At 30.4% G+C, this 16,298-nt stretch overlaps 4 protein-coding genes across 4 annotated transcripts; all 4 read right to left on the bottom strand.

Moving 5' to 3' along the window:
• Positions 1 to 1,593: 1,593 nt before the first annotated feature.
• On the bottom strand, positions 1,594 to 2,185 carry LOC123015058 (odorant receptor Or2-like). The gene is made up of 4 exons (XM_044414495.1): positions 2,083 to 2,185; positions 1,924 to 2,028; positions 1,717 to 1,872; positions 1,594 to 1,659 (listed from the first exon to the last, which is right to left on the bottom strand). The coding sequence occupies exons 1-4, from the start codon at positions 2,116 to 2,118 to the stop codon at positions 1,600 to 1,602; spliced, it is 357 nt and encodes a 118-aa protein (XP_044270430.1). The 5' UTR covers positions 2,119 to 2,185; the 3' UTR covers positions 1,594 to 1,599.
• LOC123014851 (odorant receptor 83a-like) lies at positions 2,154 to 2,769 on the bottom strand. Its single transcript, XM_044414137.1, has 2 exons — positions 2,271 to 2,769; positions 2,154 to 2,182 (listed from the first exon to the last, which is right to left on the bottom strand). Exons 1-2 carry the CDS (start codon positions 2,767 to 2,769, stop codon positions 2,154 to 2,156), a joined length of 528 nt encoding a protein of 175 aa, XP_044270072.1.
• Positions 2,770 to 5,340: 2,571 nt separating this feature from the next.
• On the bottom strand, positions 5,341 to 16,156 carry LOC123014850. Its single transcript, XM_044414136.1, is given in 11 exon segments — positions 5,341 to 5,445; positions 5,500 to 5,655; positions 5,707 to 5,811; positions 5,863 to 5,962; positions 6,011 to 6,742; positions 11,315 to 12,049; positions 14,793 to 14,848; positions 14,900 to 15,055; positions 15,115 to 15,219; positions 15,268 to 15,367; positions 15,417 to 16,156. Coding segments are annotated over 11 exon segments (3,090 nt in total).
• Positions 10,470 to 12,045, bottom strand: LOC123015056 (odorant receptor Or1-like). Its single transcript, XM_044414492.1, has 5 exons — positions 11,315 to 12,045; positions 11,167 to 11,266; positions 11,016 to 11,120; positions 10,588 to 10,743; positions 10,470 to 10,539 (listed from the first exon to the last, which is right to left on the bottom strand). The coding sequence occupies exons 1-5, from the start codon at positions 12,043 to 12,045 to the stop codon at positions 10,486 to 10,488; spliced, it is 1,146 nt and encodes a 381-aa protein (XP_044270427.1). The 3' UTR covers positions 10,470 to 10,485.
• Positions 16,157 to 16,298: the final 142 nt, after the last annotated feature.

The raw sequence follows: 16,298 nt of genomic DNA, 5'->3' as shown, positions 1-16,298 counted from the left end.
AATAAAGTCTGGTAATAATATTGCAGCCATAAAGTACTTTTTTTAGTACTAGTAAATTAAAGTAACTTTATTTTCAATACTGTGAAAAGGATTTATTTATTTAAATTTACGAAATGCAATTATTTATTATAAAAACACCTTAAATTATTATAGGGGGTAACTTGGCAAACATCGGTACGTTTAAGTTCGACTTGCGAGAAACGGTGGCGTAGCCCTAAACACATTTTTGTTTTAAACAAATTTCACATTTTCATTTTGAAAAGGTATTTGCAGAGCATTCTTTATTGCAATCAAATTTTAATTTGCGATTATAATTTGATGTTTAAAAACTAAAGTAACTGACAACTTAATTTGGATGTGTTTAGTCCTGAATTAAATTTTATTTTGCCTTTTCTAAATCGATTAATGGCAAATTAAAATTTCATGTTACCTTTAAACAGAAGTAAATTTTCGGTAAAAATTCATGTTTGGACGCATCAAGACGCAGCCAATTAGATGCATCTTAACGTCTTATCAGGCGAATCGGAGGTTTGTTTATTCGTGTGACTGTAAAAAATGGTGAACGAATGTCGGGATTACGCAGTCCCGAACAAAGATCTTTCACAGCAATACTATTACAAAATGGGTTTTTGCGGATCTTGCCTTTTTTGAGGGAATATTTTAACGAACAAATCAGTCTTACCCTTCCTCCCGTACGAGTTATTTGAAATGTAATAATTGTCCGAATAAATTACTTATTTCGTGGTTCAGTGCGAAATTGTGTAGAAATGGGGGCTGTATGATTAGTGCGTGCGTGTTGGATATTTTCGGGTGCTTATTAGACATTTATAGTAGTTATTAGTGAGTGTCAATGGGCGAAATGGAGGAAGCAGTGCTACAAGAATCCGGATTAAAGGGTTAGTCAATAAAACCTTTTAATTTTCTTAGGAAAGTCAGATTCAAATTTTATTTAATATTTTCAACTGATTTAATAACTGATTTTGTGATTCTTTAATTCAGTAGGTCCGTTCAAGAAGCAGAGGCAAATTGCTACAAAAAGTAACAGAAGAAAATGCTATATAATGTTTGTGAACTTTAATTTAATTTTTTTTTTTTTTGTTTATCGCCAAGTGAAGTGTGTGAATTTGTGATTTTTGAGTGCAACAGTAAGTTTTTATTTAATTTAAAAAAACAGGTCTTTTGTTTTGTTTGTCTCCGGAAGCTACATAACATAGGTCCATAGAAACTTTTTCTTCTTGTTTTGACCTAGAGAACCACCTCCATAAATATCTCAACATTATTTCGGACATTCCTGTATAATTATTATAGTTATTGTTATCTAAGTTTTTTGGTTTTATTTTTTCCAACCTATTGATCTGAGATTATTGACACAAATTGCAAAGTACGAGTAATTCAGCTCATTATTTATTTAAATTATACAGTGTTTACTAATAACACTTAGACATAAGATATTAAAAAAAAAAAACAAAAAATGGTTTTAGGTAATATTTTTTTATTTCGGTGGTCAAGGTGGTCAAATGTTCTTGTGAATTATTCTACGCATATCTAAAAAGCAGTAAAAGAATTGCGTGTTAGACAAATTTTATTTTTTTGCGCCGACTATTTTCTAGTGCTCATTTGATACAGAAGTGTGAAGTATGACCAAGCTGCTCGAAGAATCTGACAACAAAAAAAGGAATTTTCTATTATGAGATTGATACACATCTTTGTTTTTACCTTAATAAATGTTTCAACAGATAAGTAAAACAAATTTAAAGCAGAAATTTGTAGTGGTCTTTGACACCGCATCATAAAAATTATCATATTTCCCTTGCTTTCTTTGGAAGCATCTACCCAGTCCGACTCAAATGCAGCGTAAGGAATATTTGTACTCTGAAATATAATAGTGGTATTTTCCAAAAAAATGTTTTGTTTGATATTTACTTTTTCTTCTATTTCGTTTCCAAACCAGCAATACATAAAAATTTCCACTATAATGGCGAATTCATATGAAAGGAGTGAAAAGTACTCGCTGCTAAAGGGTGTAACCTAAGTACGTTTTGGTATGATTATATAAAAAATAAAATTTGATAAATAACTTACTACTGTCATTTGGAATAAAGTGATACCTATAGACATTGCACTTATAAAAAATTGAAAAAACGCAATCCATTTCAAAAACTCGTTACAGTTTTCAGCAAATCTACAAACGCATAGTTTAAAATGGAAAATTTTTTGAAATACATACTTTAAAATCATTTTGTGGTGGAAAATGCACTCCAACAACTCACCATTGAAGTTTACCCCACTAAGTTGCCTTAAATTGTCACACAAAATATCAATTTGGGCCCCAATATACATACACAAAGCAGCTATTAAAGTGTCCACTCCAACAGTAGAAATAGCAACAAAAATCACTCCAATAACTTGATGAACATAGGCAATTTCGTAAAATGGCGAAACTTTCGTATCGAAGGGATACCATGCCAAAAATGGAAGTCGATGATCCTTGACAGACTTATCCAAAATTGGGAAAGTAGCCCAAAAGAAAAGAGCGCCACTACTCATAACCCAATACACGTAATAAATTTGCTTCCAAAACTTCAAATTAGGTTCGATTAATTTTATTTGTCTCTCGTTTTTTGGTTGAAATTTTGGACTGTTGAGAGTAATCATAAGTTGCTTTAATTTTGCCATGTTTTTTATAAGGTAGTAAGATTTTAAAATTCCGAGTAATTCGGATAGATTCAAAAATATTATAGCAGTCACAGCTTTGAGATCATTAACCATGAAGTAAATATTGACAGCTTGAAAGAAGTTGTGGCAGAATATGAGACATATGAATGAAATTGCGGTCCATAGGCCATAAAGGTTAAACTTAAAAGATTCATCTCCTTTGGGCCATAAACCAACAACTCGAAGCTTTATAATATTTATTTCGATTGTCTTCTTCCAGTCGAAATTGCTCATTTTTGATTAATATTATAATGGGCTAAATCTTTATAATAACAGTTTTTATATATGAGAGAAAAATTTTGCCACTTACAAGTTAGTGCTGAATTCATCAATTCTTTAATTTAAAAATACCTGAACGTGGAATGTCAAGTGACACTTTTAAGAAAACAAGAGTTTGTACATAATATTTAAATTTGTGGTTTATACTCGAATTTGTTTTAATAAGTAATGTGGCTATACTGGATTGGATTTTATCGATAAACTTCTGCTCTTAACAAAATGATACAGCTTTTATAAGAGTCTTGTTTGCTGTAGTTTATTTTAAGTTTTAATAATGTAGAAATATAATTAGTGTTTCCCAGTAAAAAGCAATTATTCCCTTATGTTTTCATAAGACCTTGACTTCCAAAGCGCAGAAGTTATGAATTATATAAAATAAAATAATTGTCTGCGGTGTTTTAAAACACAGTATATAAATTTTAAAGGTAATAAGGAATTTATTAAATATTTCTGCGAAATAATTTAATATTAGATACAACCTTAAAATTACTTAATAATTATACATTTGGTGGATGCGCCGGGATAGGAAGCAAGTAAAATTGGGATATTTTTGTTGTAGTTAATTTTTAGTAAACTAAGTGTTTTTCGAATGCAACTCATTACATAAAAATAATTAATTGTAGTTGTTTTTTATAGTTGTAATTAAAATAGGCTAATAGTTATTTATTCGACGAGTTTGAGTATAAATCGGACTCTTTATTTGACCGAGTGGATTTTTTTTTTCTTCACAGTTGTATCGTGCGATCATAATAAAAATAAATTAGAGTAGGCGTTGATTAAAGTCCTTCAGATGGCAATCCTGATTTTTGACATCAAATGTCAGTGACAAGTTTGCGTTTTATTCGTTTTGAGTGAAGTAATGTTCACTTTAGAGCAGAAATTTTTTATTGTTGCAAGTTATTACAAAAATGCTGTACAAAACGAATACGGTGAATGGTCATTTTCATTTTCAGTTTGTGTGGGAAATTTCCAGCCCACATTCCGAGCCAATGTGATATAAGGAGTAAAAGTGATGGTTTATGTGGCGAAACTGAACATTTATTTTGCCAAACGTAGTGAGGCAAGTAATTCAGCTGAGCCACATAAACTCACTTTTACTCCTAACAACATGTAATGAAATCAAGTATCGCGCATGAATATTGGAATTTATGTTGAGATTTTTGAAAGTGTTCATTAATTTAACTAATGGGTGACTAGTAGTACAGTAAGTAAAGCAAAATGTCGAATGCTGATTATCTACAATGTACTTCTTCAGAAATTGCTAAATCAGCAAAAGAGACCAGAAACAACATTGGTAAATGTCAATAATGTCAAGGTAAAAGTAAAAACATTTAAATCAAAAACATAATTTTTACTACATGCCTGAAAGGTAAAACTTTTACTTGTGACATTTAGTAATAAAAGTGGTCACTTTTGTGACGTTTGCAAATAAAGGTATTTTATTTTACGTAGTATTATGCACTAACACAAAAAAGAGTGTAAAGTGGCATAATCACTGCTTATAATTATTTTAAGACAAAAAACGTATTTTGGAATTTCTTTTATTACCTACTAACAAACATTAAGATAATAATTACATACATAAATACAGTATGTTCCTGGATTGAGTTTACAAGAGGAATTTTTTTTATCTTTGATTTTACGCCAAAACTGCAAAGGAAAAACATTTTTTGCTGTAACTGAAACGTGCAAATCTGTAATTCTGTAATGTAAACTTCATTATCTTAACTCAGTCATTTTTTTCTTGATTTTGGATTTGTACCAAATTTTTCTCTGTTTTTTAATTCCCATCACATTGGCGGTTTTATGTTTTTTTTGACAATGATGTCACTTTGACAAATGAGTTTACACAAGTTAAATAACAAAAATGTTTATGAAAAACATAATTTTAATAAATAGCAAGGCAAAAAAAAACAGCTTTAAGATAAAAACCAGTCATTTATAACAAGAACTATCTTTACTTAATTAATAAATTAATTGTCAAAGTGACATATAGCTGTCAAATAAATAAAACCGTCAATGTAATAGGACTTTAAAAGCACAGGAAAATTATTTTATGTCGAAAATGATGAGAAAAATTAACTTTTCTGTTCACTGAATCAGAATAATGAGGTTTAAGTACGGATTTGTTTGTTTTAGGTGAAGCAAAAAATGTTTTTTCTTTGTAGTTTTATAAAATCTTTTGTAAACTCAATCCGGGGACATACTGTATACTAAAAACATTAAAATCACCTAAACAGGTCTACATCAGTGCATAGTGCACCTTATTATAACATAAAATTTTTGTGATATTAGGCGCTTAAAATTTTATGATGCAAAACTTACATTGAAGTTATTTGTGTGCAGTTATGGTGTGCTACGGTATCTATAAGGGGACTGATGTTCTGGTAGTATTTAACCAGAATTAGCTTGATTCAAGAGTGTGAAATATGACCAAGAAGTCTTCAGAATCTGAAACATAAATGTAGTAATTGTCTGTAATTTACCAAATTTTAATAATTTTACCGCTTTAAAAGTTTCCAACGATAAATAAAACAGTTTCAAAGCCGACAATTTTATTGGTCTTTGAGCTCTCATGATAAAAATTATAAGATTTTTTTGTATTTCAAGTGGAACACCAACCCAATCGGATTCAAATGGAGCATAAGGTATAACGTTGCTCTAATAACAATTATAAAAAATATCACAGTTCAACGATAAGTTAAAATTTACCTTAATTTCAACTTCATTGCCAAACCAACAATAAATAAACATTTCTGTAATAATTGAGCTTCCGTAACATATAAACGAGTAAAATTGGCTGCTAAAGGGAGCGACCTTAAAAAATTGTATTATGTACAACAAAGTATTAAAAATTTGGGAACTTACTATAGTCAACAGAAACATTGTAAAACCAATAGAAACTGCACTAGTGAAAAATTGTAAAAGCACAATTAAATTAAAAAACACGTTTGACTGTACTGCAAATCTAAAATTCGAAATGACAATAAGTGGAAAAAATTCAATCTTTATTTACCTCAAAATTTCTTTATGGTGTTCGATACATTTGACTAGATTTGGACCGATTTCTTCTCTGTTTTTCCCAATTTTTTTTAAATTATCGCACAAGAGGTCACATTGTGCCCCAACAAACATATTCAATCCTGCAATCAACATATCAATGTTGAGACTGGCGGAAACGAGGTACCAAATTGCTACAACTTGATGGATATATGTAAATTCATAGAGTGGTGATTTGGTACTGTCGTAGGGGTACCAAGCCAGGAATGGTAAGCGATGATCTTTCGTCCACTTGTCAAAAATGGGATAAGTCGACCAGAAAAATGTGGTGCAGTAACACAACACTCTAAATATTAAATAAAATCTTTTCCAAAATTTGATAGACGGTTGAACTAAAAGTATCTGTGCCTCGTTTTTGGGTTGAAAAATGTCTTTGTTGATGTTGATGAAGAGTTCTTTGAGCAATTGCATGTTCTGCAGAAGGTAGTAGGTTTTAGCGACGGTGCCCACGCAGGATAAGGTTACAAAAATCGAAGAGGTGAATGCTTCCAAGTCATCGACGATGAAGTAGATGTTGAACATTTGCACAAAACTGTGGATGAAAAGTAGACCCATAACACCAAAAATGGCGTAAAGTGTGTATAGGTTTAGTTTGTAGCTTTCGTCTCCTTTGGGCCACAATCCGAGGATTTTCAGAGTTGTAATGTTACTATCCACTGCCCTTTTCCAGCTAAATTCCGACATTTTCCTGAAATATCTTTAAAATACAAATAAAATACGACTGACACAAAGTGTCGCAATTAAATGAAGGTCTTTTAAGACATGAAATAGTTTTATATAAAGGCGTGCTGGTTTTTTTTTTTAATAAAACCAAGACGTTCATTATTTTATATTTTATTTACGACCCCACCTCGTTATTAAATTTTTGTTTTGGGTTAGAGGTGTTTCGTGAGAAAGATGCCATAAGGATATAAAACACAATCTTGGAAAATGTTTTTCTTGTAACCCTTTAATTAAAATTTTATTAATTAAACGAGACCGGTTATTATTTTAGAGATGCTAAAATAGCCATAGATTATTTATAACGAAACTCTTGCTCCTATTAGGTTGCAAGTTTTTCTTACGTGGTCCTATTACATTTTAGTTTCTTGAAGGCTACAGAACATTCTATTTGAAAAATTAGTAGAATTTTGATTTAATAATAAGTAGATATGTTATATAAATGTAATAAGTAACAAAAGGTTCTTGTTTGTGAATAAGGAAGAACTAAGAAGATATTTTGGTAATAAAGTTGGACAATACGGTATGACTACACTTTTTTAAATGTTATTTCTTCACAAAATCTCACATTTTTTATTTTATTAATATAATTGTAAATCATTGAGTCTGAACTTTTTCGGTGATTTCACATTTAATACTTATAACAAAAAAAAAAACAGTAAACGATTAACAGTAGCTGCAAGTTTACCTAAATTGGTAACGTTTTCGTCATTATCGGCGGCTAGTTGTAAACATTAAAAAAAAATTATTTGAATACATAAAAAATTTTAAAGAGCAAAACTAACCCGTAGGTTAGGTTCAAAATTTAGCGGGTTACACTTAAAATTCGCTGGTTTCATGTGTTTCGATAGTCTTGAGATTTAATTTTTTTTTAATTACAATCGAACTAGAATGTAAGGTGTTTTGGTACACAAATTAAAAAACAGAAAATTAATATTTATTATAAATTTCCTCTAATTATCTCTCTAAAGTTTTGGGTCAGAAGTTGTGGATAAAGTAAAAAATGTTTTGACTGTTATCTTACCTTAGTTAAAGGTTGCTGGAAATAACGAATTTTTAAAATTTCTGTGGCTTTTATAAATTGTAACATTTTCAGCTACCAATCAGAAACAAAGTAGTTTCTCTCCGCCTAACAGTGTGGTCTATATTATTTATAAACAGAAGAGAAAAGAAAAAAAATATCAACAAACAGCCATCTAAATACTCCTTAAATATATATAGTTGTGATGAATAGGTCGTCGAAATTGTAACTAACTTAGTTGGAAAACTCTTGCAATGTCAACACATTTTATATATTTACAAGCAAAAAACTAAACAACACTATGCAGTTTTAGATTTTAATAATGAAAGAGGAATACAGGAGGTGTGTCTAAGAAAGTTTTTATTGTCAATCATATTATGTTTTAACCGTTTTAAATAAAAGTACTGTAACTGTTACACATGCAATCTAAATTAAAACTTTCAGTAAAGTCTACCTTTACTTATTTTTATAATTTGTCTAAAAAAGCTTAATTTTTAATACTATATTACATAGTAGAAGTGGAAAGTGTTTCATTTCTGTCTTGAGTAATGTTAAATGCAATAAGTCATCTGATTTATTTTGTTGGTACATTCTACGAGTAGCTTCAGTTAGCTTGTTGGCAGTACTCGTTGTAATAACAGTTACACGAAGCAAAATAAATCAGGTGACTTATTGCTTTCAACATAACTCGAAAGTGAGTTATCAGATGAGAAAGCATTTACTCAGAACATTTAAAAAAAAAAGTTCAGAAAGCTAGAATAAAGTGAACAAATCGGAATCTGAATGGAAAGTGATTTAATTTGAAAAAGATTTGCCCTTATATTTAAGACTCGTGCCTTAAACTTCTAGATCCTCTTTGCTCATTGATCAGTGGTCATTTTTAGAACAAAGAAACTCTTTATTTGCTTTAATTAGTACGCAGGTACTCTTTGTTTGTTTTAAGTAAACAAACAGTTTTTGCTTATTCTAATTATAACGAAGAAAGTGAAATAGACCATTTTTAAGCAAAAGCAGTCTTAAAACAAACACTTTTCAAAAATGCGTTTTAAGTAAGATTAACATACCTATATGGTGCAATGTTTGATTAGCAAACCTTAACTTCAAAAAATCTTATCTTGAAAACTAGTCGGTATATTTTTTTAAAAATTTGGATTTCAACTAATAAAGAGATGCTCTACACGATGGTGAAGATGAAAAAAAATTACTTCTAGGTTTTTTCTTAGATTATTCCGATTTACATCGAACTTCAAACAGTGTTCGAAGAAAAGTTTGTAAATCTATCCCTTTAGAATGGTTTTAATTTGAAGGAAATCGGCCTAATAGTTACTGAGTAATAATTTTTTGAAGTTAAATTATTTTAAATTAGAAAAAAATTATTTAGTTCAAAGTTTGTGGACTTCAAAATTTTTTTAGTGCATTTGATTTGTCTCACTGAGACGAACAAAATGATAAACATTCTGCACAAAAGTATTGGGAAATTTTAAATAAAATAGTACTACGTTATTATTGTTCAATTTTTATTTGATTCCCTTCAAACTAAACTCTATCTGAAGCGGTAACGTTTAACTCAATCATCAAAACACATCTAATAAACAGCGGAAGGTATGGCTTTCAGTTCCTTCTGCGGTTTTTGTTTTATATTACTGATTCAAAACGCCTTCCTCGCGGGACAATTTAAGTTTAAGTAACAGGAAAACGTCACATAGAGACATGTTAGCTGAATGCGATGCTTGATTGATGACATTTGTTGAGTTTTTAGCCAAAAATTTGTGCAGGATTGTCGCTGTGGTATGCACCGCCTGCCATGGTGGCACAAATCTGGCCTTTTCCAGCAAATATTTTTTATAAATATTTCAGAACGGCTAAATGATATTACTCTTTAACTTAAATGACGATTTGCAGTCAGCATTTCTTTGATTTTCTTTACATTTTCCACCGTGTTTGCTGTGTACGATCGTCCAGGATGAGGAAAGTCGGTGAACTCTTTCCAGTCCAATTGAAATGTTTTGTACCAATCATAGGCATGTGTTTTTTATTTACTACATGAATTTTCGTTGGCATTCTCTGGTCGGTTGTGGAATACTTAACAAAAATCGCGAGTCAAGTTATGGTAAAAACAGTTTTAATAAAACCATTTGACTTATAGAGGAAAAATTTAGTTTGGTAAGAGAGTATGGTTGTACCAATACATCAGACAAGAATTATTAAAATATCTCCTACGTGAACTCATTAAATCGAAAATTCCCGAGTAGTATAATATCTCAAGTTGTCACGACACGTCCTTTTTTCTGTCGTCCTGTGTTATTATATTAGATATACGAAGTTTATTTTCCGAGGTAATAACCGAAAAAAATAACCATCTGTAAAAAACTGAGAAAATATCATCTTGTGGATATTAAATATGTGGTAATATTGAGTTTTATATATTCTTACACTTTATATAAACAAACTGTAAGTAACGTTACTTACATCATAATAAATATTAATTTTGTTAAATAAAATCCATTGTGTAAAACTTTTTATTTAGCTATTTCAATCACATCTTATAATTATTGTAGGTGTATGTAAAAAGGAAAAAACAATCTATTAGAAAAAAAATAGGTACAAAAAACTTTAGTCAACAATAACTGTGCAAACATTTAATATCCACGTAGTTACATAGAAAAAATTGTAACTGCATGTTTTTTATGTTAAGAGTGAACTTGATTCAATACGGTAAAATAGGACCATGACGTACGTAAAATCTGCAATCAAAGAATTAGATATTAGAAAATATAACTAAAAATAATTACCGTTTTAAAGGTTTCCAAAGACAAATAAAACAAATTGAGTGCCGATACTTGCATGGGTCTTTGTGTCCGAATTGTAAAAATTATAAGATTTTTTTGTACTTCCAGCGGCGCACCAACCCAATCACACTCAAAAGCTGCATATGGAATATTATTACTCTGAAAAATTGATAAAAATTAAACACGAAGTTTACACATTAATGTATTTTAGCAGTTTGGATTAAAACATGAAAGGTGAATCTCATTTTCTAATTTTTTGCTCTTCCTAGAGCCATTTTCCTTTAGTGGTTGTGCGAATAAAATGCAAACCTTCACCACCATAATCAAAGCAGATTAGTTTTTAAAATAAAAGTTAAGTTTAAAAAAAAAAAAATTCTATTAACAGAAAAACTGGTTGTTACAGCTTGGATAAAAATTAAATCAATCTTTACCTTAATTTCAATTTCGTTTCCGAACCAACAATAAATGAACATTTCCGTTGTTATAGCACTTCCATAACAAATAAAAGAATAAAACTGGCCACTAAACGGTGCAACCTACAAACTTAGTCTTCTTCATATGAAATGAGTTTAAAAAACTTACCAGAGTTAATTCAAACATTGTAAATCCAACAGAAACGGCGCTACTGAAAAATTGCAAAAACACAATCCAATTGAAAAATATATTCGATTTTGAAACAAAACTGAAACTAATGGTTAAAAAGTTTTGTTTTTTTTCGCACAAATTGTACCTCAAAATTGCTTTGTGATGCTTGATGCAGTTGATTAAGTTCTGATTCAGTTCATTAATACCATTTTTAGCTAGATTTCTCAAATTATCGCATAATATATCGCACTGTGCCCCAACGAACATGTTTAGTGCCCCTATCAATACATCAGTATTAAAACTAATTATGACAATGTACCAAATCGCCACAGCTTGATAAAAGTAAGTTATTTCGTACATTGGCGAGACCGAACTGTCATAAGGATACCAGGCTAAAAATGGTAACTTGTGCTGTTTAATCCTTTTGTCCAGAATGGGATACGCGCACCAAAAGAAACACGTGTTGTAACACAAAATTCTAAAAATGAGATAGAATCCCTTCCAGAATTTAATACTCGGTTGAATCAAAAGTTCCTGTTCATGGTTGCGAGGTTGAAAAATTTCTTTGTCGATGTTGATGAAGAGTACTTTGAGAAGCTTCATGTTTTTCAACAAGTAGTAGGTTTTGAAAACGCAAGCTACGCACGCAAAAGTTACAAAAATTGAAGAAGTGAAAGCTTCTAAGTCGTCGATGATGAAATAGATGTTAAATGTTTGGGTACCAGTGTGGACACATAAAAAACCCAAGACACAAAAGCCTGCATAAATGCCGTACAAATTTAATTTGTAGTCTTCATCTCCCGGAGGCCATAATCCACAAACTTTCAAAAAATTGATGTTCTGACTGAGTGTTTCTTTCCAGCTGAACTCTTCCATTTTTCTAAAATTTTGGATTAAAACGTGTGAATAAAATCAAGCATTTTCTGTTCTTGCCTTTAAAAATTTGTTGGAAATAACTGAGTTTTAGAATTACTTTGGCTTTTATAAGTTACCACTACCAATCACAGACGAGTATTTTATCTCCGCCCACCACCAATATAAAGAAAGCCTAATTAGAATTATTTAATACACACTGATTAAATTATTTAGAACACAAAACACAATGCAAAAGCTTTAAAATTTTAAAATTTGAATCTTGTACAATGACTTGAAAGTAATACTAAAGAGTGACTAATTGCCTTCTTGAGCGGAAAAAATTTGGAAAAATGTATTTTTGTTTTGTCAAGTCGTTCATTATAATATTTTTTATTAATGATTTCAACCCCCATATTAAAATTGTCTTTCAGTGTTGTAGGCTTTCGTGAGAAAGTTACCATAAGGAAAATCTAATCTTTTCTTAAAAAACCCTTTTAATTACAACATTTATAAATTACACGAAACCTCTTATTATTTGGAGATGATGAAGTGGGCATAGATTATTAATAACCAAAACTGGATATTTAACTTCTATCACAATTATATCTACCAATAAAAAATGTACACCCCCATATCATCCAAACGCAAGTTTTTACTACGTGGTCCTATTCAACAAGACACAGTATGAGGAAAAATGTTCAAAATTTTCGGTTATTATCATCTACAAGGTAACTATTTTGTTGTATCAGTAGGGTGTAATGTTGATTGTAGAAACCCCAAAAAATTAAATAACTGGCATCAACTTGTTTTTATAGGTGTTAACATATTGTAGCGTCGAATCAGAAGCCACAGGTGCACTTCTGCGCCGGTTAAAATTATGCAAAATTAATTAGATTTAATTACACATGTGGCTCTTCACTTTTCCAGTAAGAATACACTGGTAATAATTGTCATGTAATAGATAATTTTTTTGTAATTTTCAACATTTCATATGTCTTTAGAGGAGAAATCTTCTCGATCATATGGTGCAAATAATAATTAAATAATAGGTGTCGTAAAGTCGTAAGAAACATGTGAAAATGGCAGATTTTTAATTAGGAGTAGTGTCGTGTGTAAATTATTCTTATGTGGAAAAAATAAATTAAAAAGATTTTAATATTGTGTTATTTGTAAAAAACTTAAATATTGTCCACTGAGGCCGAATCCGGCTCTGTATTTCCGTTAGCACTTTCTTGTGTAATATTAAAGAACTATACATAAGTATATCATCACGCAAAAATAATTACTACTTCTCGGTTATTGTATTGTACGTGTTTTCTCAAAATAATAATTTTCTGTTGATTGGTTTAAATACATCATTAACATTTAAAATTGTAATTGCAAACCGTTTTACCTGAGTTACATCCTCCTTTCAATAAAACGTCAATATTTTCTTCAGGATAGTGTATTAATAATAGCTTTGGAGTTGTTAGCTGATATACACGCCAAGTACCCCAAAAACCAACCAAAATTTTGACAAACATCGAGAAAATTGAAATTTTCAAAATTGAACCAAATGCACTTTTAGGGATTTAAGAGAGTCTCTTAGACTTAAAAAAATGCATAAAAAGTTGTAGGCAAAATAATTTTTGAAAAAATGTTTGCATGTTTGAATATATTGAATTAAAGCATTGAAACTACCGGCGGCGTAGTGGCGTAAAAGTTTATTGTTCTGTGACAAATAGTTATTGAGAAAATTGCCAAAAAGTTAAAATCTATAACTTGGAAACTATTGAGAATATTGCAATTTTCTCGACGCTAATCGACTTCCCGGCACATTTTATATCTGTAAACTTTGAAACATTGTAACTTTTGAAGTACGGTTTTGCCGCAATTACACAAATAAAATAAAAAAATTGGGACCGTTTTTGGGTAGCAAAATTTCAAGATCTGCTGCTCTATTACTATAATAGGCTCTTAATTGCATTATAACTTATTATCCAAAATTTTACTTGGTGTTTTGATAATTTATGGTAAAAAAGCTCTCATGTTTATGCCCCTCTTATGTTTGTTTTTATGCTTATGACCTCCTATGCTTATGCTCTCTTATTTGATCTTATGCGCTAATGCTCTCTAAGATCTAAAAAAAGGATTTTTGACTAAATTTTGTGCGATTTTCGGTACCCAGTGCAGTCTATTGCCAATAACTCCGGAATTAAAGCGACAGCTTTTTATGTTTAGTACCATTTAAAAGCACTTTTTATTTCGTATCTTATAAAAAAAATCATTGTCCGACAAATAGTTATTCAGAAAACCGCAAGTGGAAAAAATAGTAAAGGAACCTACCCTTTTAAACAAATTTTGTATATCTGATGGTTTTAATTCAATCAAAAATGCGTATAATTTTAATTTATATTCAGATAGTTTTAATAGTTTTTAAAGAAGATGTTATTTTACTTGCACTCTTCTATTTATCGACTTTTTCATCTGAAAAGTGTATTGTGGTAAACTGCACATATGTATAGTCATTTGCGAACAACATCACGAGTTCCGAACTTCATCAATAATTAATAATAATGAATTAATTACAATTGCAGCAGAAATACCATCGATACCTAATTGTTCCACAGACTTACTATTTATTAAAAAAAGTAATAAAATTAATCTGATTTTACTGCAACTACAATTTATTTATTCTCAGAAAATTGGTTGGTTACATGGCAAAAACAGCAATTGCTTTAAATCAAAAACGTTGTTAAAGGTGTTTTACATATCATCCAGTTTATGAATTTCTGTTACTAACTTGGTGCAACAAAGCGAAATAAGACCAAGAAGTTTTAAGAATCTGAAATTAACGATTAATGCATAAGGTCAAAAATAACAGATTTGTACTTACTCGCATAAATGAATCTAGATTTAGATAAAATAAATTTAGTGCTGATAATTTAACCGGTTTTTGCGTTCTCATCACGAAAAATAAAAGCTCTTTTTTCACTTGTTCTGAAAATTCTATCCAGTCGCTTTCAAAGGTGGCATAAAATATTTTGCTGCTCTGTAATTTAAACCAAAACATTTAATAAAGACTATTTTAATAAAGACGTTTTTAAACACCTTGACTTCCACTTCGTTTCCGTACCAACAGTACATAAAAATTTGCCCTATTATGGCACTAATGTAAGTAAACAACGAATAAAATTCGTTTGAGAAGGGGCGAACCTAAAATAATTTTAGAAAGATCATCTCCATAAAAATATTAATACTTACCACAGTTAATTGAAACATTGTTATGCCAATAGAAATCGTGCTTACAAAAAATTGCATAAACAAAATCCAGTTCAAATAATTGTTACATTTTTTAGCAAAACTAGAAAATGAACTATTAGTATGATTGTGCTTCAAAATTAATTAATTACTCTAGAATTTGTTTATGGTGCTTGAGGCAGTAGCGAAAATTTCGTCCAGCATCAGCTTTGCCATTTGTAGTAAGTTTGTGAAGATTTCTTAAATTATCGCATAAAATATCAAACTGATTTCCATTGTAGACATTTAAAGCACCAGCCAGTGCATCAACACTGACATGTATACTTGACATATAATTAACACTGATGGTTTGGTACACATAAGTAATTTCATAATACGGCGATTTTTGAGCATCGTAAGGATACCAAGCGAGAAAAGGAAATCGTCTTTCTTGTCCCGCGTTGTCCAAAAGAGGGTAAATCGCCCAAAATAAATTCGAACAAATTACAGAAATCCACAAAAACCGAATAAGCCTTTGCCAGAACTTCATATCGGCTTGTATTTCGCTGATTTGTGCGGAATTTCTGGGTTGAAACATTTCAGTTTCCAACATTTTCAATAACTGCTTCAACACTGTCATGTTCTTCATAAGGTAGTAGACTTTAAAAACTAATAAGATTTCGATAAGAAGGATATAAACTGTGCCCGTCACAGCGCTTAAATTGTTGCGAATAAAGTAAATGTTAACAGCTTGGAAAAATATGTGGCCGAGGAGGAAAATTGACAAAACTGTTGAGGCGTAGATCGTATAAACTCCCGGTTTGTAAGTTTCTTCCCCAGAAGGCCATAAACCCACACATCTCAACACTAAAATGTTCATTTTGATCATAGACCGCCAATCAAATTTTTCCATTTTAAAAATATTTAAGACTGGTTTATAAACACTAGTTTACAATTCAACTTTTCGGTTTGAAAGCACGCCCCCGAATGGAAACAACGAAAAATTTTTAGTTTACTTACACCCTTAACATATTTTTTTAATTAAGTTCCACCTA

The sequence above is a fragment of the Tribolium madens genome, unplaced genomic scaffold, assembly GCF_015345945.1.
Source record: "Tribolium madens isolate multiple individuals breed KSU strain unplaced genomic scaffold, Tmad_KSU_1.1 Scaffold_97;HRSCAF=244;Tcas5.2_LG3a, whole genome shotgun sequence".
Taxonomy (NCBI): Eukaryota; Metazoa; Arthropoda; class Insecta; order Coleoptera; family Tenebrionidae; genus Tribolium; species Tribolium madens.
The sequence above is the reverse complement of the archived record's forward strand: the minus strand, read 5'-3'. Positions and strand labels throughout refer to the sequence as shown.